The sequence below is a fragment of the Gobius niger genome, assembly GCF_951799975.1.
Source record: "Gobius niger genome assembly, chromosome: 8".
NCBI lineage: Eukaryota > Metazoa > Chordata > Actinopteri > Gobiiformes > Gobiidae > Gobius > Gobius niger.
This window is the reverse complement of record NC_136859.1, coordinates 16,198,035-16,221,459: the sequence shown is the minus strand read 5'-3', so window position 1 is coordinate 16,221,459 and position 23,425 is coordinate 16,198,035. Positions and strand designations below refer to the sequence as shown.

The 23,425-nt window shown below is 41.0% G+C and overlaps 1 protein-coding gene across 1 annotated transcript; it reads left to right on the top strand.

Annotated features, from left to right (window-relative positions):
- The first annotated feature begins 814 nt into the window (after positions 1-814).
- On the top strand, positions 815-22,942 carry st14 (ST14 transmembrane serine protease matriptase). Its single transcript, XM_079560810.1, has 19 exons — positions 815-948; positions 4,347-4,488; positions 4,902-5,059; positions 5,692-5,762; positions 6,067-6,236; positions 7,323-7,358; positions 8,459-8,687; positions 9,799-9,938; positions 10,143-10,246; positions 10,624-10,733; positions 12,663-12,793; positions 13,336-13,440; positions 13,517-13,624; positions 13,786-13,899; positions 15,410-15,529; positions 16,593-16,776; positions 17,810-18,078; positions 20,045-20,181; positions 22,005-22,942. The coding sequence occupies exons 1-19, from the start codon at positions 922-924 to the stop codon at positions 22,164-22,166; spliced, it is 2,517 nt and encodes an 838-aa protein (XP_079416936.1). The 5' UTR covers positions 815-921; the 3' UTR covers positions 22,167-22,942.
- Positions 22,943-23,425: the final 483 nt, after the last annotated feature.

The following is a 23,425-nucleotide window of genomic DNA, read 5'->3' as shown; positions in this document are numbered from 1 at the left end:
GAAATAAAATTCATGATAAAATTCAACTACGAACAAATAATGGCACTCTGGTACAATAGCAAACACATGCCACAATAAAACATTACATTATTTGCTAATGAAAATATGTGTATTTTTAGATAAGTGATCTGGCGACCCCACAAATTGGGGTCCCGGCCCTCAGGTTGAGAACCACTGGTCTAAGCTCAGGTATGAACATATCTCCGTATGAAAAAACGGTGGCCTGTTCTTTTAATCTGAGGTCATCCAAGGCACCCCCCTGCCAAGTGCCTGTCCCCCTGTTGGGAAACACTGCACAGGCTATAAAAAGGCAATCTTTTAATTGGGAGTGTCCTATTACAAAATGTTTGAAACGACCTGTGCGTCAGAGTGTTTCCAGACATCTTTTATGCAATTTATTATGTGGGCACTTTGACACTGATTTCACTTATTATTAAATTTAGTTTGAAAACAAATAATTTGAACATTTTCAGCATCAACTTTCATAACAACAGAAATGATAAAACAAGTGGCATTTTATTTCATTTGATTGTATTTTATCTTATTTATTTTATTTTATGACGTAGTCGAGTATAAAAGAGGTCAGTCTTTGTGTTGCTTAAATACAACTATGCAACTGTCATAGCTGCATTTCTCCACACGTTGTCTCCCTTGAAATGTGGCCTACATTTCCCTTGCCTGACAGGTGACGGTGCAGGTATCTGGGCGTGGTTTAGTGAGGAAGACCCGCATTCAAGTAGTTTGTATCATTCCAGACGGCGATCGCACAGCCAGAGAAACAACATTTATTTATTTTTTTCTACCGCCACCCACTTTGAAGTTTCTCCGGAGGACACTAGAGAAACCTGTGGAGAAAGGTGTACCGGAAGTAAAGCAAGGTGTCGCCTGAGTCTCGGTGGACCTTCCCTGAGCTGCTGCAAGATGCAGTCCGCCAGATATGGATACGATGTAAGTTTGGTTTTGCTGGAGCACTTCCACAAACGACAGTGACTTGACTTGGGTCGTATTTGAGCATTTCTGAGCTAAATGTAAAGCTGATTTTAATTTGTAATGAGCTGAAACAGGGGAACTCAGGCCTAGGCTTGATAGAAGACCTGTCAAACATCAAATCGTTTAGGCTTATGTCACTTACCCTCCCTGTAGTTTTAAGCAATAACTTTTGTATTAAATTACAAATCATATGCCAATTTATTCAGAGAATTGTTGCAAACTGCCTTTACTTTCATTTTTTCAATTTTCTATAATCAATGAGTTATCCATTACCTGCCTGATTGGTTATAGCCTACTCTAAGCTCATTTTTATAGAGTCTTTTCAAAACTTTACTCAAAAGGAAGTGTAGATGTCTCTGGGAACAAATATGAGCCCCTGCCTATGAATATGACACCTATCACCTATTCGATTCATTATCCCCACCTGACTCGGAGGTGTGGGAACAACAGTTTTTAACTCTAACATTTGTACCAAAAGTTAATTCTTTGTCATTGTTGTATGCAGATGGTAACTGTATTTGAAAAATGACATTGGCTACTTTGTATTTGTTGGAGTAACTGTATTGTCATGTTTCTCAAGTGTTGTTAACGTGCCACACATAGTTTAATGTTTAACTGTATTAACTCGTTTGTAGGAAGACACTGCCCCATGCTTTTGCCCTCTGAGAGGATTTTGAGCTGAACCGCTTCATACATGGGGCAGTTAAGTGCACCAGAATGGCACTGATCTGAGCGGCTCTTTGTGCCACTGCCACTCTCTGTGGTCTGTGTTGACAGAGTACTTTAACATTAGAGCTTAACAGGAACAGCTTGAAGTTGGCCTTTATCCTCATTCAAACAAGAGTTCAGATAGTGTTGCAATACTGCCACCTACTTCTGCAATAATGGAAATGCATAAAGGATTGATTGCCAGTATTAGATGGGACGTAAAGCACTTTTAGTGCCTACTGTCGGTGGAGAAGTGCTGTACAAGTTGAGACCATTTACCGCTTTATCATATATTTGATTTCAATTGATTTGGAAAATGAAAAGTGCTCTTGAAAAGTTAACAAATGTTTTGTATTTTCAATAGAAAATATTTTATTTGAAAAATAATATTTTGTTTTCTAATATCCAGTGCTTTCCACAGACCTCATGTCAGTAATTCCCTCCTGGTCTGACTGGTTCAGCTACTTGCAATCACCTGCAGTCAAATGTCTACTTCTAAATTATCACTTGTCATGTATTTTCTTCTGTGCCTAAAACCACAGTTCAGAAAACCTTCATAGTGGTTCAACTGTATGAAGTTGTGCAAACTTTTTTCCTCTTGGCCCCCGGTCGATTTTATCCAAACTGAGTTCCGAGACCTCAAGTGCAGCTGAACATTAGGTATTCAACTGAAGACAAATGCCAATTCTGATGCATTCTTGTAATTTCTGATAAATATACACATACTTAGTTTTGCAGATTTTCATACATCGCTGAATGTTTTGTAAAAAAAAAAGTACCCCCTGCTAAGTCCTCGTGTAGCACCAGCGGCCCCTATGCCCTTTGTGGGGAAACGCTGATGGAAGTGTCGGGCTGCGCTCTCATGGAAAGGCCTCTGTTGAAGAGCGTGTAATGGCTTTATTAGGCTGTGATCTGGGTGACTGATAGAGACAAACCCGGGAGCACTTGCTGACCCCATCTCTAATGATTCTCTCCATTCTGGCCTATGATTGCTGTTAAAGATTCCAATTAGAAAACATGTGTGAAGGCCCGGGCTGGATAAGAATAGCCCTTAATTGCCATGAGTTATCATCTGGACTCGTGTAATTTAGCCTCCATCTTAAGGGGCAGCATATCTGACAAATTGATTTAATACCAAAGTGATTTTCCATCCCTAATGGCACTCGGGCTTCTTCACTCACAAGCTGCAGCCACTGAATTCATTGTATGTTGATTACTAACTGGCCTGAAACCTTTCTCTTCTCCAGTCCACCTACTTGAGAGAGCTTGGCACGCATGCATTATTGACACACTTGCATGCTTATAATGGCTGGAATAAATCTCTTAGCGCTAACGCGTGCGCTGAATGTACACATGTGCAAGAGCAGGGGCTGTGACACAAACAGGTTGCACCAGTTCAGCTGCCGTCAGGTGAAGCCACATGTTGGGACCTGTCGCTGTAGTAAAATACTACAAGTCCCACAGTCTCTATTTGGACGGTGACTCATTTTGGTGAAGGTCAGCTGTTCTGTCTTAGTAGTTTCTCCCTGCTAAAGCCTGCCCACCTGGTCTTCCCCGATAACAATGAGTCAGCGGCTCCATGAGCCAGATTAGTCAGGGTATCGTACAAAAAAAAAGAAAAATCCCCAAATGAGGAGCAACATTACAATAGTCTTGGAAAACTGTAGCGTTTGGAAAATTGATCTGTATTAAAGGGATATTTCAGAGACTCATTTCCTAGTTATCCAGAGTGTTGTTGATTTGTGGTTATATATATATATATATATATATATATATATATATATATATATATATATATATATATATATATATATATATATATATGCAGTCCTTATATTTTAAGAGTTTAGTGGTGCTAGGCTAGTGCTAGCTAGCGCATGTCTATGGTAACTATTAGCCTGCATTAAAAACAGTCTAACCCAAGCTCAGTGCACCTGAGGCAAATCACATATAACACCAGACTACCGATATAAATGTCTGTGTTGCCTGAATAATTTTTGAACTATAACCATTTTGCATTTAAAAGAACTTATATTTGAGCAGCATCAGCTTCCTGGTTGTAAGTTACACAGCGGCGGATTGATCTGCTCGGTTACTGGATCTGCAGTAGTTTGTTTACCTGCGGCCGGCATTACTACACGTGGAATTCACAAAGGAGCTTTCTGCAAATCAGATGTGGCAACGTTTGGAGGACTACCTGATGATTTTGAAGAGATGTTTAATGCAGGCTACTAGTTACCATAGACATGCACTAGCCTAGCACTAGCCTAGCACCACTAAACTCTTCAAATACTGTATACGGACTGCATGAATGAAAAACAAAAATGTCCAGAAATCAACAACACTCTGGATAACTAGGAAATGAGGCCCTATGTCAAAAATACTGAAATATCCCTTATAGGACTTGCTGTGCTTGATCAGTGATTCTGATTACGTATATCAAAGTATTTTCCAGCATAAGAGATTCTCTGCATGTTTAATGTTGAAAACTACACAACTGGTTATTTATTTTTTGACAAAGACTCAACAAAAAACATTTTAACAGACCACAGAATCTAACCATAAAGCCAATTTGTTGTTGAATGCTGCATAAATATCCGCTTCAATCCTAAACACTCTCACACTTGACTCTTGTCTTTCGTCTCTAGGGGCGCCAACATGAGCGGATTGACTTTGTAACAGGCAAGGAGAAGGTTCCATCAAAAAAGAAGACGGGCATCATCATCGGCGTCATTGTAGCAGTTCTTGTTGTGGCAGCTGTAGCAGCTTTTCTTATTTGGCTTTTTGCCTGTAAGTATGAGCTCTGTCTACTGCAGATCCCTAAACACAGTTAACAAGGACTGATCAATTCAATTCAGGGAACAGTGTTTGGACATTTTAATATGGAAATGTTGTAAGTTTCTAGACATAAGTGGTTGCATTTCTGTCAAGTCTTGTATAAAGTGGTTCATTTAGACTCTGTTTGAAGCTTCTGTCCTTTGAAATCAAACTCCCTTATGTGTTTGGACACCAGTGTTTCCCATTAGTATTAGACTTTTTTGAAAGCTTTGACTTGCAAAGAAAAAAGCTGTAGTTGGCTCAAATTTCTGGCTTACTCTGATCATTAAACAAACATGCCGTAACTGTCCCTTTTTAGAAATTCAACAGTAACTCTCTATCTATGCTCATTAAAAGTTGAACTCTCCCCTATTAATCTCTTACAGTTAAAGATGACTCAGACCCGACTTTGAGCTCCCATCTTAAGCCAGCAATCCAGGTTTTCAGCGGTCACATGACGTTAGAGGGCCAACGCTATGACCAGGAGTTAGAAGACACAACCAGCACTCAGTTTAAGGATCTGGGACGCAAGCTGGAGGAACAGGTGGATATCTCAGTTTGTTCTATAATTAGTTCTTTCACCAGCATTTATATTCAACATATCAACATGAACATTTGGGTGTTTGGACAGCCATACCTGCCCGACGGAATTGCGTGAACCATGATGTACAAAGATAGAGTAGATTTAGGTTGAGTCAGGTATGCGATGAAAACTGCTCAGGGTGCCACTCCTAGTCGACCAAAACTGCTTGAGGCATATCTGTGGTGATGAAGGTGAACGGTTATTCCCTCAAGTTGCTGATCACAAATGCTGTATATAATCACAAGAAGGTCTAGAAAAGAAGCAATGTACAATGGTAAAATGGTACAACAAAATTGCATAGATCAGAGTGTCCTCCTATGTGTACAATATTCAATCGCCATTTTATGGATGTAAAAAACAACAACATTTGACCATATATTCATAGCTGTGCCATGATTTAGCAATTGGAAGAGAAAACATAGACATAGAGATTTAGAGTTTAGTTTTTTTTCTGTTCAATAATATCGTTGCGATAGTTTCCTGCCTCCTTACTGAATACCTTTTCAGTATTATATTTTCTTTGATAAACTGAATGCTGCTCTTCTGTTTCTTGCAAATGGATTATCCATCTAATTGTAACTTGTGTTGCACAGCTAAAGAGCAACTACCAGAAGGATGAAATCCTGCAGCAGTACTACTCCAAGTCAGCCATTATAGCTTTCAGGTGGGTTTGTCATTTAGTTGTTTTTTTTAGCCGTGGCATTTACTTGAAAGTGATGATATTGATATTGTACAATTACTTTGTATGTATATATGTTTGTATGTATTTCTCATAACTAAAGCTAGACCTGTTGGAAGAGTGGGGGAAAACTCCAAATTACGATTGGATTTAATGTAATGATGTCACCCGCCACTAGCTGAATAGCAAAATATGCAAGAAATGTGACAAAATACAGAGTAAATCCAATTGTGGTATTGAGGACATTTTCTTTATCATTTTCTTCTCTTGTCCTCTTCTGTGCCGTCAGTGAGGGTGTGATTGCCTACTACTGGTCTCAGTTTGAGGTCCCTGTCGATGACCTGGAGATGGTCCCAGAGTTATCAGAGGAGCGCGTCCTGGAGGCTTTAGAGGCTGGGATTCAGGCGTCTCGCACCATACAGCCGACGGCCATCAAGATCAGCGAAATCACTGCATCACGTAGGTACCATGCAATTTTAGCAGGTTTTTCAGATTGGCTGACCTGGAATGGACCCTCAAAAAGCTTGTGCAATGTAAATTAGCATCAAACATTGCTGGCATTAAATCTGGATTCATTGGAAAGATGGTCTAAAGATCATGGTCTAAAACATATTCGGTTGCAGTTTTGGTCGAAATTGCTTTTCTTTGCTCAAAAGTTGCCCGTCTTGCCCAATTCTCTTTCCTCTGTTTGATGAAATGTTTGCAAGGGAAATATGCAGCCATTTATTTTCTGCGTTAGTGGCATTAAAATATAGTGTTTGGGCATTAAAAGAGCATTAAAGCATTACATTTAGCTCGCTTCTGCATACTCTGATATTTTAAGCTATACAGCTACTGCAACTCTGTAACATTTAAACATCGAGTTCTTGTGTGGCATGGTATCTCCTCCTTGAGTCTAAAGCTCGAGTGACCATTCACAATGCAGAACGTATTGTGACATTTGGATTCAAAAAGATAGAAGGCCGTTTGAATATAGATCTGCGAAAGGTCATTGTCGGCTCATATCACTGTTGGTATTCCATCATTTTTCTATTTAGAGTGTAGCGGCCTGTGCTGATAAGATGACAGCACGCAGGCCAGGCCTCTGTGCTCCTGCTGCATTTGAAAGTGCACATTTTATGCTTCTTGAATCCTCTAATGATATTAGCTCAGCCTTAACCTGGCGCGAGACAGTGCTTTCTCCTCTTCTGTCCTCTCAGCATTCTCGTGGCATTTGTCTATTTCCTGGCCAGTCGCCGGAAGGCCATCCCCATGACTCAGCCTTTTTCACAAGTCCTCAAATTTATGTTTGTGCTTTGATTTCCCATGTAGCACGACTGCAAGTTTAGACACAACTGAATGTAAATCACAATTTCAATTTTTATTATCCATGTGAAGTGCTATACTGTACAGTCCACAACAACTACTACACTAATGCTGTTCTTTTAACCACAAAGATGCAACTCGTGTTTCAGTCTCGTGCATCAATCAGATCCAACCTTTCAAGTTTAGTGACCTTTCCTTACCTTTTCTCCTCTTTTTAAATCTGCTTTTATGTGTGTCCAGACACGGATGCGCGGATGGCCAGGAACCCTGATGCCCGTGAGTACAGCATGTCCCACTTCAATCTCACACAGTAGTAATTTTCCAGCTGGCCACCTCTCAGTCACAGCCTTTAACAGATGACCGCTCCAGCCCGCACTGTAGACGCATCGCCCCCACTCTGACCAGCACTTTGCGCACTCACTGTAAAATGTATTCAGAATGGTGTGCCTTCTGTAGTTATTTATACTTGGACGTCAACAGATCATAATATTGTAGAACAGTATTGTATTTAGAGATGCACCGATCCAGCCTTTTGCTACTGATACCGATACTGGGGTTTGATTATCTGCCGATATCCGATATTTGCCGATACCAAGAGACTTTCTTAAAAGTGTCTTTCTCTGAGTGAAAAAATGAATTGACTTTTCTCTCATTTTAAGATAAATAAAGTCATGTTTTATTGTCATGATGTTACAGATCAATTATATCAAATATATCTATTGATAAACTCAACTAAACATTCAACAAGGATCACTGGACTTTTCCATATGGAATATCCTTGGGTAAATGACAGGCTTTATGTTACATTAATATAAACAACTCCCATTAAGTGATCTGATCATTACATATATGTTAAATATGCATAAATATGTTAGATCAGTTATTTCTCAAACTAAAATACTAAAATACAATACAAACACTTTGCTTCAGCAGTGGTTATTTTATTGTATTAGGCTCCTTTTAGGTATTTCTATCATAGTTTCGGACCCAGCCTTGATTTGTCTTTGTTAGCATTAGCATGCTCCCACTAGCTTTAGCATGCTATTGCTAGCGAGGTATTTTGCACAGCGATTACCATTAATTCCCCAGGTTCTGAGCTTCAAAATGAGGTACAGTATGTTCATATTCACTTAGATTTAGGTGGTAAAAGTTGTGTTTTTAAAGCGTTGAGAGCCAAAACTGATATCGGTTCAGTATCGGATATGTAGCGGCCCCAATATCCGATACCAGTATCAGATCAGTGTATCCCTAATTGTATTGTAAACCTTGGACAGTTAGTAGCCAAGTTAATAGTATAATCGCTGCCTCTTTTGTAACCAAGTGTAGACCAGAGTATTATGTACAGTATAACACAATTTCGATTGATTTTGTTGCAGAAGATTGTTTCTCCACTTTGGAAGCCACTGCAGATGAACAGGAATTCACCTCTCCCGGTTATCCTACGGCGTACCCTTCCAAATCCAGGTGTCAGTGGCAAATCCGGGCCTCTGAGAATAACGTCATCTCTGTCAGTTTCCCTTTTTTCCACGTTGAAGACGACTGCACTGACGACTTTGTGGCCATCTACGACTCACTCAGTCCAGACGACTCTCAAGCCATCACAGAGTAAGCTGTCATATCTATGAATCGTGTAAAGAAACCTTAAAAGAAAATGAGAATGTTAGATTACCCACAAGGGACCTAAACTGCCCCGCCGCTCGTCAAATAAAATTACGTGTTTTTTAAAATTCCAGCTCTGCCCCAAACATTCTTCAGATCTTTGTTGACAGGGTTAAACCAACACACTTTGTCATTTATTTTGCCTTGAAGATCAGAGAGAGGAGAAATATTCTTGAACAGCATTCCCGGAGGACTACTGCTAGAAACCACTTTGTGCTTGAATGAAATGTTGCACAGGGAGTTTGGAGTAAAAGCAGTTTTGATGTGGCTTGAAAAAAACGCCCCACTTCGCTCCTTTTTACTACGTTTGTGATTATGACTCCCCCCCCCCCCCCCCCCTGCTTTCCTGGCCCCGCGGCTTTTAGCGCAGCACATCTCATTTTATTGTTAACATTGGAGACCTCTGCGAGATTGAGTTGGCTCAGAAAGACCTTTAACGTGTGCTGGGTCCCAGGCTGAAGTCTACTGCACCGCTGTGTGTGATTGCGCTGTGTCAAGGAGGGAAATACAGACCTCAATGCAACATCAGCTGTAGCTCCGGGCTGTTCCCGAAACCACTGCCAAACACATCGGAGTTAGCAAGTGATGCATAACGCTTTTATAATGCTATGGAGTGATCAACTTTATCCAAGGTGACATGGAGTTTATGAGAGCCATAATATAATACAATATAATTACATTATTCTAGTGGAGTTAGACGTTAGTGCTCTTGCAGTGTCATTCACACCTCCGCAGCTCTGCCTCCAGCCGCGCGCAAACTTTTACAAATGGGCCCCGTGTTTGACTTTGAAACTGCACTCAGTTTTCAGTGCTGGTGTGACATATCCCTCCACTCATACTGTATGGCCACCACATTTCCAGTGCACGTTGACTGCTTCGAACATCAGATGAATTATTAAAAATAGATTAATTCTTCTGCCTCTAGATTTAAAAAAACTGTTCATGCTAAAAGTGAAGTTTGCTCAGACTTTTAAAACTAGACCCACTGTTAAGCAGCTTAGCTCCACACACAGCACAAACATAATTCCATTTCCTCTTTCTTTTTTTCCCCCTGCAGGAAGTGTGGTCAGCGTCCCCCGTCGAACCCACTGGCGGTGGTGTCATCGGGCAACATTATGTTGATCAACTTGATCACTGATACAGAGGTCCAGCGACCAGGCTTTAAGGCAGTCTATAAAACCATACCCAAGTCTGTCGGTAAGTACACACATGATGGCAGAAGCTGACATTTGTTTATATTCTTAATAGTTTTTTTCATCCGGAGTGGCTGAATTGATGAAACTTGATTGCTATTGTGTAGTCGTTTTTTGTGAAATCTTTTGTAGGGTTAAATAGCACATCGTTTTGGATTTTATTTATTGCGTACGTTGTTTTTAGTGAGTGATGTGCTTTATTTTTCAGCTTTGAGATGCGGCGGTGTCCTCACTGATAACAAGGGAGTGATCCGATCTCCGCAGCACCCCAGCTTCTACCCCCCTGCCACCGACTGCAAATGGACCATCAAGGTTTGTTCCACTGCTCCTCTCCTTTATTGGCAAAACTCCCTGCTTCCCACACACACACACGCACCCCACCCCACTTCACTCCTCCCATCCTTATCCTGCCATGAGAGGAGTGCTGAGGCTGCAGTATAGAAGCCAAGCTGTTCAGTACCTCTTCTATCTTCATATGTCAGGCTGCTTTTACTGCTGCAGCCCTTTGCTTGGCCGCACTCTGTTGTGTGTAGTGTGTGTTGCAATGTTAAAAAAACACATCATACATTTCCATTTTCGATGTCTGGATGTTTTACGTGCACATAGATGATTCGGTGCGGTTGTTGAGGGGTGACTTGCATTGTAAATAAGGCTTTGACAAACTCATATCTACCCGCTCTCTTTTGAAGGTTCCATCTGGGCAAAAAGTGCGGCTGAAATTCCGCATGTTCCGCATGAAAGAACCTGGCGTGGACGTCCGAAAGTGCCACAAAGACTATGTGGAGGTGATGGGTGTCAAGTAAGGACCAAAAATATTGTTATTTGTTGCCTCTCTCAAACAGGGATGTCAAGTACTGAAGTAACGAACCCTGACAAATGGTAAATGGTCTCAACTTATATAGCGCTTTTCCACCTACATTAGACACTCAAAGCTCTTTGCAGTTAAGACCTACTCACACATTCATGCACCAATGTACGCAGACACTGGAGAATATAGATACATCATACATAGAAGGGGGCGTGGCTTTGCTGAGGGGGAAAATAGAATCTTTTGAGAAACACAATTTTTCATTGCTTTTAGAAATTTTCTGGTGAAGTCTGAACTTTTTTATCACATACAAATAAAGTCAAGTCTAAATCGGGTCTATATGGATATTTATTCACAGCAGATTGTTCAGTAGAAGCGAAAAAACGGCATAGCTAGCACCTGCTAGCGTTAGAATTAGCACAATGCTAACATGTAGCATCATGTTAGCATTCTCTGTTGTTTATGTATTTATGGGCTGTTGAACCACTTTGCGCCTCCACATGGCTTTGTCTCTTTATTTAGTAGAAAACTATATTCAAGTAGTTTTGGAATAATTAGAGAAAGTTTAGATTTTTATCTCAGTTGTTTTCCCCCTTAACTGTTTTCAAACCATATATGGGTAAATCCAGAGATGCCGTCTGTATCTATGAGGGTAAAGTGTCTTGCCCAGTGTGTACCTGCAGGAGCCGGCATTCGAACCTGGGACTTGTGACGTGACTCGGACATCCCACTGCATAAAGCAATCTAGTAATAAAAAAACTTGAACCGAGGACTTTGGACTCGACTTGAACTTGCAAGAAGCAATGACTCGTCGTGACTCAGAGGAGGGTCCTTTGAGTGGACACTGCAGGGAAAATAGTGAGAAAACTATATTTGAACGGCCTGGACTTGTGCTGACAATAAGAAGACATTTTGCAGTCTGTGGCGTTTTGCTTTTGTAGTACAGTGGTCTGCTTCACCTTGCTGATGTGCCAAAATTACAGTCGGTTTGAGAAATTGGGAAAACATTTGTTGTCACCGATGCAGAAATGCTGAAAATGTTGTCTGACATTTTTATGAAATTCTGAGGCAGTGGCTGAAGCAGCACTCAAAAGCTGATATGAAGGGACGCTTGACTTCAAAAATATTATTGGTCAAGTAAAATTGTTCAAAATTGTAAAAAAAAAAAAAAAGGGCCATTAGCTGAAACATTTCCTGAGCCTGGTACCTCTTCTACTGCGAGTGCAATTGCTACTGCCACTCTAAAACTGACATTATTGGCATCCATGAGACACAAGAGCTAAAATAATGAATTAAGAAATCAATAGCTTGCATACACGCGACACCACAACATTCTAAAGAGCCCATAGTTTAAAATTAAGGTGGAGGGCAAATGGAAATGTAATTTGATGGCAGTAACTATGTAACTATGGCGAACTGCAGATTTGGTCTTTTTAGTTTTTGGTTTATATCTCAGTCATTACTGGAAGAATCCATAGGAAACAAAAAGAGTCTGAAAGCTCATTGTCTTCTCTGTCAGCACATATGAACCAATGTAATTATTTTCTCTGAAAGGCGTCCAAAAGTGGTGACAGTATTCAAAAACATTGGATCTTGTCCAATAGGAAGGACTCAGAGACATAACAATAATATGTCAGGTTTGTGAATCCAATCACTGTCAAATACTGAGGAGGAAATTTCTTGTTTTAATTTTCATTTTAGAGATTTCTTACAAAAACTGTATTTCTCCCATGGAGCCCTCCATCTGACTTTATGACATAATCACATTCTAAATCATGAACCCCACCTATTTAGACAATGTGCCAAGTGCTTTTGATAGTTCTTTTTAGTCTGTTCTTGACATTTATCATCACTTTTTGGCTGCTATATACTTTCATATACTGACATTCAGCAGCAGCTACTGACACGCACCTTTTGCAGGTATTGTGGGGAGATGACCTCCCTGACGTTGACCAGCTCCACCAATGAGCTCACCGTTTTGTTCCACTCAGACGAGTCCTACACTGACAAAGGCTTCAAGGCGGAGTACAGCGCCTACGATCCCGAAAACCGTGAGTACAGACCCTGCCTATTGCACATTTGTTCGAATTTTCCTGAGATCAAGTTCTGACACTGAAACTCACGCAGGGTCTCATTACAAATAAAGTAGTGGCTCACAGGGAGTACATGACTGACAGTAAAATATAGCGGTTCAGTTTGGAAATTGCTGAAGTGACAACTGAGTGCTTTATGAATCAGGCGAGATTGTATTTATTGGACCCACTACGCTGCTGTCTGTCACCCAAACTTCATTCTCAAACATCTGTACACTTTCAGCCAGTCGACAGCTCAATCTTTAGTACAATGTTACTCTATAATCTGGCTATTGTTTTAGATGAAATTTGAGCTGGTGCTTCTCCGGAAAAGTTGTAATTAACATTCAGTCTGCTCTACATGGTGTAATTTAAGCGAAATCAAAAAGCTGTAATTAGGTTATCAGTCCAATATAAGTTTAGCATATGTAGAACTTTGGAGAATGCCATTTTATCATCAATTTTATGAGTCAATAAACAGACAAATAAAGTCCTTCTGTTCCTTTGGTGTTTATTTTCAGCTTGTCCCAATGAGTTTGCCTGTTTCTCCGGCATGTGCATCTCCAAACAACTGCAGTGCGATGGCTGGAACGACTGTGGTGATATGGGCGACGAGATGAAATGCAGTAAGTCCCTCTAAGGCCTCTTGTATTTGTGACATTAACTTACTGTTCCCAACTTGATGACTCATTTTTATCCCAGGTTGTGAAAAGGAGCAGTTTGCTTGCCGCAACGGCTTGTGCAAACCAAAAATCTGGGTGTGCGATCGAGTCAATGATTGTGGAGACAACAGTGACGAGGAAGCCTGCAGTAAGTGATTTTGGTTTGCCCGTGGTTCAAGTAGAAGTGAAAAATAGTCATCCAATTTCTGTTTGTTACTGCTACCTTTGTTACACCGATTTTGTGACTTATTTTATTTCTGCAAGATGCAAATGCAGGTGATTTTTTTTTTAACGTCTGATTGCTCTCAGGCTGTCAGGACACCGAGTGGCGCTGTGGGAACGGGGTGTGTATGCCCCAGGACGTTGTGTGCGATGGTAACCAGGACTGCGAGGATGGCAGTGACGAGGCCTCCTGCAAAACGTGTAAGGGTCTACACTTTTGTGTCTTGATTTAAGAGCCAGATTTTACAATACAAACATGAGCTATTCACAGAAAATTCTACTGTGGTTTTGGGACTTATTCATACTCCACTGTTTATTCCTGAGTTATGTTTGAGATTTTTAATTTGAAGATAAGATACAACTTTAGTGATCTCACAAGGGGAAAATCACTTGCTACAACAGCTTTCAAGAACACTCGGGAGTACAAATAGTCAGGACAATGTGCAATCAAAAAAGAACAGGATAATGTTCAAACAAGTGATAGTATATAGCTGTCTTTTATAAGATAAGATAATCCGGGGTGTCGAAGACCTGTCCTAGGTCTTCTTCCAGACCTCCTCCTAATATGCCTGTACGACCAGGAGACATCCAGAATAGATGCCCGTGCCACCTCAGCTGGCTCCTTTCCACGTGAAGGAGCAGCGACTCTACTCCGAGCTCCTCACCCAATCTCGAAGGGTGCGCCCAGCCACCCCGCGAAGGAAACTCATTTTATCCACGATCTCGTCATTTCAGTCATTACCCAGATCTCACAAGCTTAGGTGAGGGTAGGAACGTAGATCGATCGGTAAATCGAGAGCTTTGCCCTCAGACTCAGCTCCCTTTTCACCACAACAGTCCGATACAATTATTTAAAAATAATTATAATAATTCTAATAATAATACTAATGTATGGGTTTTACGTAGCGTTTTTTTGGACACTCAAAGACGCTTTACACTGCACTATTCAGTCACTCCATACTTGGTGGTGGAAAGCTACTATTGTAGCCACAGCTGCCCTGGGGTAGACTGACGGAACATGGCAACCAGTCTGCGCCAATCGGCCCCTTCCACCACTACCAACCACTCGCACTACATTCGCTAGGCTTCCTTGTGTTCCCAAACGGTCTCCCATCCAAGTACTGACCAGCTGCTGCTTAGCTTCCAAGGTCTGACGGGATCAGGCAGAACAAAGGCGGAATGGCCACAAATAAAGTTAAAATGAAGGAAAACAGAAAAAAGATATTAAAGATAGGATATTAAAAGCATGAAAATGTCATATGTCTTTCTGTATCATGGGCCTTACAACATCAGTTTCGTGTTGCTGTGATCGAGATGGGTCTGCATCTTTAAATGTATTTGTCTTTACCAATAGAAACTTAATGTGTATGATTATTGTATCGGACTGGAAAAGGTGTGAAAATGCTGTTTTTCTCTCTGCCGTCTTGGTGTGTATCTATTTCCCTCTTTCTCCCTCTGAACGCTCACTTGCATTTCCGTTTGATTTTCACTTCTGTGAGTAAAGAGGGATATTAGACCTCAACCTCAATCAATACGCCCCAATCAATGCAATCCGCTCCTCAATCACTACGCATTGTGCATTCAAGCCTGACTTTGAAGCACGGCTGATTATGTGCTGTTTTACTGGTTAAACTTGGCAAATGCTCTAACGCTATGATTGGAACAAGTCACGATTTTTATATTTTCCTGTTGTTGTTTTTTTCTTATGCAGCTCCTGGGATTTGCTCAGACTTCAGCTTCAAGTGTAACAACGGAGACTGTGTCAACAAGGTCAACGCTGAGTGCGACCGTGTCAAAGACTGTTCGGATGGATCTGACGAGGCCAATTGTTGTAAGTAAATTTCAACATCATGGATAGAATTAGGGTTGGTGGTCAGCACATTCGAACATTCAACTGGGTATATTTAAGAGAGGTTTAAACCGTGTCCCACACCTTTATTTAGGCTTGGAGCTAGAGGTCAAATAGCGGGCCGATATTTTGGAATTTTTCATTGTCGGCCGATCTAATGCAGATAAACAGATGGTCTTATGCCCTTAATAAAATGCCCCCTGCTGTCTCAGTTCAATACGTTTTATATACAGGATTATAGACAAGAAATTTAGAATAATCTGTCAAAAATATCGGCCGTGCGTATCGGCGTCGGCCAATTAAAATCCCAAATAATCGGCATCGGCCTTAGAAAAACCCATATCGGAACCATAATGTTAGCTCTGTCTCACAATAAATGCTACTTTTTGAGGTTGTGTGCAATTATTAAGATTGCCGTAAAAAAGTACCATTTCTGGTGATGTGTGCCAATAAAACAAGAAGCTCGAGGGCCACCAAAAATTGTTCTGAAGGCCGCATTTGGCCCATGGGCCGCACATTAGACATGCCTAGTTTTAGTCTAAACTGCAGGTTAGCTGGTTTTATACACATGCAACCAGTCATATTGCAATTTTCGATTTAATTCAGATTAATTGTTCAGCTTGTGGGAGAATCTTTTTAAATCTGTGATTATTTTCACTGCAGATGAAAGTGGATCTAATCTCCTCTGAGGCTTTCAAACTAGATTATGAAACGTCTGTATTGAGAAGCATGTTGGACTGTCTGTTAGAAAGAGCCCCGGGCCTTCACTGTTAAATTTATTTATTTCTTCTTTGAAAGCATTTCTTGTCATCTCTGATGTTTTTGTTTTTTCCTCATTTGAACCCCCAGGCTCCTCTCTCTGTTCCCTTTATTGTGATCAGCTAATATGCCAGCACCCCATATTAGTATTCAAGAGTTCTATTTTTTACACTCGATGTCACAATGACTTCAACTCAACCTACTTTTCCCTCTCTTGATTTCTGTGTGATCAGTCATGCCAGTCTTTGACACCCTCTGTTCTCATTTCCTCCATGAATAATGGTAGACTGCGGAACGAGGCCTTACAAGCTGAACCGGATCGTTGGTGGGCAGAACGCAGAGATGGGCGAGTGGCCATGGCAGGTTTCCCTCCACTTTCAAAACAATGGACATACATGCGGAGCCTCTATTCTGTCCCCCAACTGGCTTCTTACTGCCGCTCACTGCTTTGTCTCCTACAGGAATCAGGAGTAAGTAATGCAATACACTGTGTACTGATAATCAATCAGTTTTAATCAGTGACACATTCATAATGTTATTAGAAATGCACAGTTTCAAATTAGGCATTAGAGGTGCTACCAGGAGATTGTGCCTCCTTTTATTTGGGAGTGTAGGTACTCTGTTGCCCTCTAGGTGGCACACTGACCATTGTGTTTGAACGTCAGCCACTGTATGTATCATCTCAAACTGCTCTGCAAATAACTAAGAATAGGAGAAAGAAACATTGGAACATGGACTTTTAGACCTGTGTTCATAATTTGAATTTGCCATAAACATTCACATTGTGGTCAGTTTGCTCTTTGAGAAAATCCCCCAATATTAAATCTCATTGCTTTTTGTTTGGACACAGGGTCCATGTTAACCATATGAATCTTGTTGCTTGATATCCTTTCAATGATGATAACCCCATGACCAAATACCCATCCAAAACATCTGCATTTTTCAGTAAAACAAATATAAAACTATAAAGCTCGGTTTTACTGGAGTCATTGTGATCATTCAAAGCATTTGGAAATATACGATTTGTTTACCAGAGGCTGGGTTTTCTGCAGCTCTATTCTGCACTTTTTAATAGTTTTTATGGACAGTGTTTGCCAGTAAGAAATAGGGATTTTTTTGGTCTTCATTAATTTATGCCATTAGATCCTGAATTTTATATGGTCTTAACAATAGGACTGGGACAACATATCGTTTTTGTGATATATCGTGACACGTTTTTGATGTGATATGAGTATTGTCTCACAAGCGGTTGCGATACTTTAATGCAGAAGTGGGCAAACTAATCCAACATATGGCCCATTCAGCTTTTTAATCACACGTCACAAAGCATCTAAACAAGCAGTCCAGATCAGGTCTGAGAAATAACCACGACTGAACTGATACCACGCTTAAATGCACTGCTAAAAAGGCTGTAGTTCAGGCAGTAGTAGTACTGTTTTTCCCCCAGCATCCTAGTCACTGTTTTTGTCTCACCCTTCTCACTCTGTGTGTTTTACATGGCAGTAACCTTATTGCTGCTAACTGGCAGAGCTACAGTGGCATGCAGGACCAGTACAAGCACGATGGTGTGGAGAGGCGCTCCATTCGCCGGATCATCCCGCACCCGGATTACAATCAAATGACCTTTGACTATGACATCGCTCTGCTGGAGCTCAGCGAGCCGCTGGAGTTCACCAACACTATCCAGCCCATCTGCTTACCCTCGTCCTCCCACGTCTTCCCCGCAGGCATTAGCTGTTGGATCACGGGTTGGGGCGCCATGCGAGAAGGAGGTACATGAGGGCTTGCAGCTTCTATATAACTTATCATTTCATTATTTGATTGACTGCGGAATTCTTCCGCAGTCAATTATTGGTTTTCATGTTCTTTATTATTATTCCTCTTCCATCTTTTTCCCGATTTTCTAGAGCTTTCAGCACCTTCATGCTTTGTGCAATTTATGCAAGTTATGCATCAAAACGTTCCGCATGTTGAGGAGAAGGTGCTATTACTTTTGGGACTTCTGCAATTTACAGTTTTTCCGCAATCGGCCAAAATGTTGGAGATTTTTCCCATTGACTTATAATGGGGCTGCCGCAAATCCATGCTTTTCTGCACTTTTTTCTGCATTTTCTGCAATTTCTGCACTTTGTGCATGTTCAGCTTCTGCAACTTGTGGGTTTTGAGAACAAATTGGCAGTTTTGCAGTTTTCCAGTTTTCTTATACGAGAGTTTGAAATTTTTGCATTGGTGTGTATGGGGGAATCCAGCCAATGGGGAGACTCCAGGCCTTTCAGCCATTTGTGCAGCTTCTGCCAATCAAGCACTTTCAACAGTTTGACCAGTTTATGGAATATAAAAGTATATGCAATATTAACAATTTATGCAAATTAACCACTTTAAGCATTTTAAACCGTTTATGCAACTTAAGAGTTTATGCCATTTAGGATTTATGAATTTTAAAGAGTTTATGCAATTTACATAATTTATGCAAATTAACCCATTCATGCATTTTACCACTTTATGCAGTTTATACAGTTTATGCAAAATGACATTTTATGCATTTTACCAGTTTATGCAAATTTGATTATGCAATTTGAAGAGTTTATGCAATTTCTGCATTCGCTTCCCGCATTTCCGCAGTCAATCGCAATGGCGCAGCCATTGCATTTTTTGGATTTGTTATTTGTCAAAACAGACAAGACAAAGCTGATTTGCAATAATTGTAAAAAAAAAAAAAAACTGTTTGGAAGAAGACCAGGCATATATTCCGGGCTGGCCCTGGCCATAGGTGGAGGGGGTAATGATTTTAGGACTTTTTGAATGGAAAGAGATGGAGACTTGCATTCTTTTGAGGAAACTAGAGATTTACAATTTTCAAAGAGTTCTCCATGGTCCCCCTACACTGGATCTGATATCACCAAGAGTCCAGGGCCAATGTCAAAGTTGTTTGCCCAGGACCAATGTTAGGGTTAGGGTTTGACTGGCTGTAACATTTTCTCCTGGGCAAACAACTTTACATTGGCCCTGGACTCTTAACTACTTGGTGATATCAGATCGACCATCCTCCTACACTTCAGGTGAAGCAGTGCTTGGTTTGCTATGAAAAGTAAATTTACATCAATAGTGGACGCTCCCCGCTCTAACAAAGTGTGGGTTGCAACAAAACTGTTCAGAACATATTTAATGATCGCTCATCTTCCGATAAACAAAACTAGGCTTTTCCATAAAAATGGCCACAAAATCTATGAAAAATAAAGAGACAAACAAATTTCAGAAAATCTTTGTCCATGTCTGCGTGTGCTAAGGAAACACCACTTCCAGCAAACCTATGAGTCAGGTGTGGGGAGATTCGAGCCTGCACATAGAGGTCCTGTGCTCGTGTGTTGTTTTATCAGGTCTTTCAGTTCTCTGCTGGCCTTTGTTTTGAGTAATTCAACTCCAAACCGTCTTCATCTCATCCTCATTTCACCGTCCGCTTCCATGTCTTTAATGTCCCACTGATTCCTCCTGCCTCGCCCCCGCCGTGACACACTTCTTCTGCGCTCACAACCCTCCCTCCCTGTTTCCTCTCATCTTTTTCTAATCTTCTCTATTCCATTAAGCCCGTCCCATATCCATATATCAAGACAGACACGGGCTCTCCTGGGAAGGCCTTTAAACCTTCATTAGCTAACACTAATCCAGACCATTAATGCCTTTGATGTTGGTGATGAACAGTGAGGTAACATGACCCTTTTGTATGGTTGGTCCTCACAGCTGCAGCAGCGCAGTTGCTCCAAAAGGCCTCGGTGAAGATCATAAACGATTCAGTCTGTAATACAGTGACAGAGGGACAGGTCACTTCCAGGATGATGTGCAGCGGCTTCTTGGCTGGAGGAGTTGACGCGTGCCAGGTGAATAGAGTGTGGACTTATTTTTTGACATGCTTGTAATACGTTGCATTCTTTTGTGCCTATAGTTTAATGTTCCTTTGTATCCACCTTGCTGCCCCTTTACCAATTCTTTTCATGTAATGGAATTAAACTTGTTCTGTTGAATTGAAGCGTCCCAGGTGATGAGCATCCATGTAATAACAGGGTGTGTGGTCAGATCAGGTCTCTGAATCAGCTGTGCAGAATTATTATGTAGCTTCTTTCTCTCACACAAAATGGCAAGGAAAAGGCTGAGGAAGACTCCGCACACCCGGGTGGTGACAGGTGCGTAGAAGGCAGGTCGATTATGCAAAAATGAACAAAAGCTCCCGTACACTGGAAGGAAAAGATATCTGTTAGACCATAAAAAGTCAGAAACATTTGAAAGATTGTCAGAGGGATTCAACTGTCTTGAAATTTCAAAAACATTGGGACAGGATCACAGAACCATAAAACGTTGGGTTATTGATGGCCAATAAGGACTCAAGGAGCAAATTCATATACAGAAAACGAAAAACACATGGTGTTCAGTGCTGAGAGACTTTGTCAATAGTAATCGGGGTTTACACTTTTCTCACACTGGCAAAGACACATAAGCTGAAATGTTTAGACGATTCCAGGAATTATCTTAAGACAGTTTACAAGGGTTTAATGGACTGATAAGATGACCGTATCTCTGTATGGACTTGATGGATGGATCAGTAAAGGGCATAAAGCTCCACTCTGACTTGCCAGCAGGGTTGAGGAGAGGTACTGGTTTGGGCATGTATTATTTAAGAGTTAGTTGGACAATTTTGGTTTGAAGATGGACTGAGACTCGACTCCCAAACCTACTGCTAGTTTTTTAAGGATGGTTCTTTAAGTTCTTCTTCAGACCCCAAGAAGAATAGCCACAGGTCTGCTTTACAGGAAACAGTCTCAGAGTCACTCTAAGCAGTTCACAAAACCTTTGAAAGATCTGTCTTTAGATCATTCTGGGCCCAGTCTAAACATCTCAGCTTATGTATCTTGTTCGGTCACAGTCGGGTTTCCATTTTTCTCTCTTTGGCAATGTCTCTGAGCACTGAACACCTTACAGTTCACTTCTGGACACTTCAGGTCGGTTTAGGTTTTTGCTGCTGAAAATGGCAGCACTGGTAGATAATGGATTTCTGGGAGCTCCAGTCGCTCCACGCTTATTTCTCTTCAGTGAATTTTCTGTAAACTTGCTTCTTGTGACCTTGTCGGCTTTTGACAACAAAACGTTTGTTGGTTCTGTAGTCCCATCCTAATATTTCTTATCCTAATAGATCTCAAGAGGGCTTCATCCCTTTGACACGCTCTCAACAGTTTTGGACTTTTCAGTGTCTGCCATCTTCTCCTGACTGTTTTGTGTGAGAGAAAGAAAGTGCTTAATAATTCTGCATACCTGATTCAGAGACTTCTCTCATTACACGGATGGCCATCACCCAACAGCCTTTCAGTTTTACACTTTGAAGGTCAAAAAACTCACTTGTGTTATAATTATGCACGCACTGTATACTGAAGGACAAAACCAGAAGACTGTGGAAGAAATCACTTAAATTGTCATATTGCAGATTATTTGGCCTAGGTTTTTGTATTACTAGACCGATCCACAAAAAACACAAAACACACTGTCACAAAGTGTAGCCTCTTCTGTCAGCCAAAATGATTGACTGGAGCAACATCTTTTGGGTTTTGCACAGGATCATTGAGTTATCAGGAACGTCGTGAACACAACACGTTGCCCCGGTAACACGTCGAAGCCTGTGTAATAACCGTTGTGACGTGGCTTTGTGTCTCAGGGCGACTCCGGTGGACCCCTGGTGTGTTTTGAGGAAAGTGGGAAGTGGTTCCAGGCCGGGATCGTGAGCTGGGGCGAAGGCTGCGCGCGTCGCATGAAGCCTGGTGTCTACACGCGCACCACCAAATTCCGGGAATGGATCAGGAAGGAGATCAACGTCTGAACTAGAAACGGTGGAGAGAGAGAAGGCAGAGGCATCCGGAGCAGGCGCATTGTGCCAAAACATAAGGAGATGAACATTTGGTTAAGTCTCTCCCTGAACTATACATCCAGCATCACTTGAACTAAGGACTTATTTGGATGGACCTGTTTTCTGCCTTTTTTTTTAATATCTTTTTAAGAGAAATCTCCACCAGTGATGATCTTTGCCTAGTGTACATGATGCTATGAATAAGAAGTCTATTTTATTTTTATTTTTGTAAAGCACTCAAGCTCATTTTATTCCCTTTTAAACTAAACCACCAATACTGCTGGCAACAAACACAGCCTGAGTCTAGGTTTTTACGCTAATTAAAGCTTTTTATTTTCCAAATTGTCAGGACTATTTGTCTTTTATGAGCAAAAAACAACAGTAAATTCCAGCAGAATTAATTTATCGCTTCAAACAGGAATTAATCTGCACAAAGACGATATATATTTCTGGAAAGGCGCCAGTTGTGTTTCTAAGACTTGACTCCATGGTTACTCAAAAGTGCTGATGCTGAAATGCTGCACTTTGGACTGCACTTGAGTGTTTTACACGTTCTCCATCGCCTTGCTTGGTTTGTGAAGCATATGACAAAATGTAAGTGGAAATTGGGAGCAGAGTGTTAAGAGTGAGATTAGCCCGGTTTGAATTTGCAGGTGAATTTTGATCATGGTTCCTGGTCACAAATACCTGAGAGTAAAAACAAATCACTGAGGCTTTTCTTGTTTGCACTTTTTTGCCAAAGAAATTAATTCCAAAGATTCACCTCACACTATATATTGAGGTGCATAGAGTTTATTTTTTACTCTGCAGAAGGCATGTAAATGGATTGTGATGTGGTTTTACGGGCTTTTTTTTAAATGTGCTGTGATGCTGAATGTTTTTTATATATCAGACCTGGGATAATAGACATCTTTTATTTGATACCCAACAGTCTAATTGCATTATCTGTGATTTGTCTGGGTGTCACTTTGCATCTTGTTGTGCATAATAAATGCGTGTGTTATGAGACCTTGTCCCTTCTTTCAAAATCACTGTAATGAGCATGTTGCGCTCCTCCCCGCAGCGACTACCTACAGAACAGCGGTGACACTGCCGACTCATATTGGAGAATACCTGTCTTTGTCTCTCTCTATTACCCTACGAGATGGGCATGTGCGCTGCTGCCGTGCAGTGGGGGTTCCTCAGTCTCATCTGTCTTCATTAAAAATGCGGCACCACTGGGAGAATAGAAA

What these genes read in the sequence shown, in the direction of transcription:
- st14 (XM_079560810.1), top strand. Translation starts at nt 922, where the DNA reads ATGCAGTCCGCCAGATATGGATACGAT. An exon ending in GTGGAGGTGATGGGTGTCAA is followed by an intron (nt 10,734 to 12,662) that starts GTAAGGACCAAA and finishes CACCTTTTGCAG; the next exon opens with GTATTGTGGGGAGATGACCT. An exon ending in GAGGAGTTGACGCGTGCCAG is followed by an intron (nt 20,182 to 22,004) that starts GTGAATAGAGTG and finishes TTTGTGTCTCAG; the next exon opens with GGCGACTCCGGTGGACCCCT.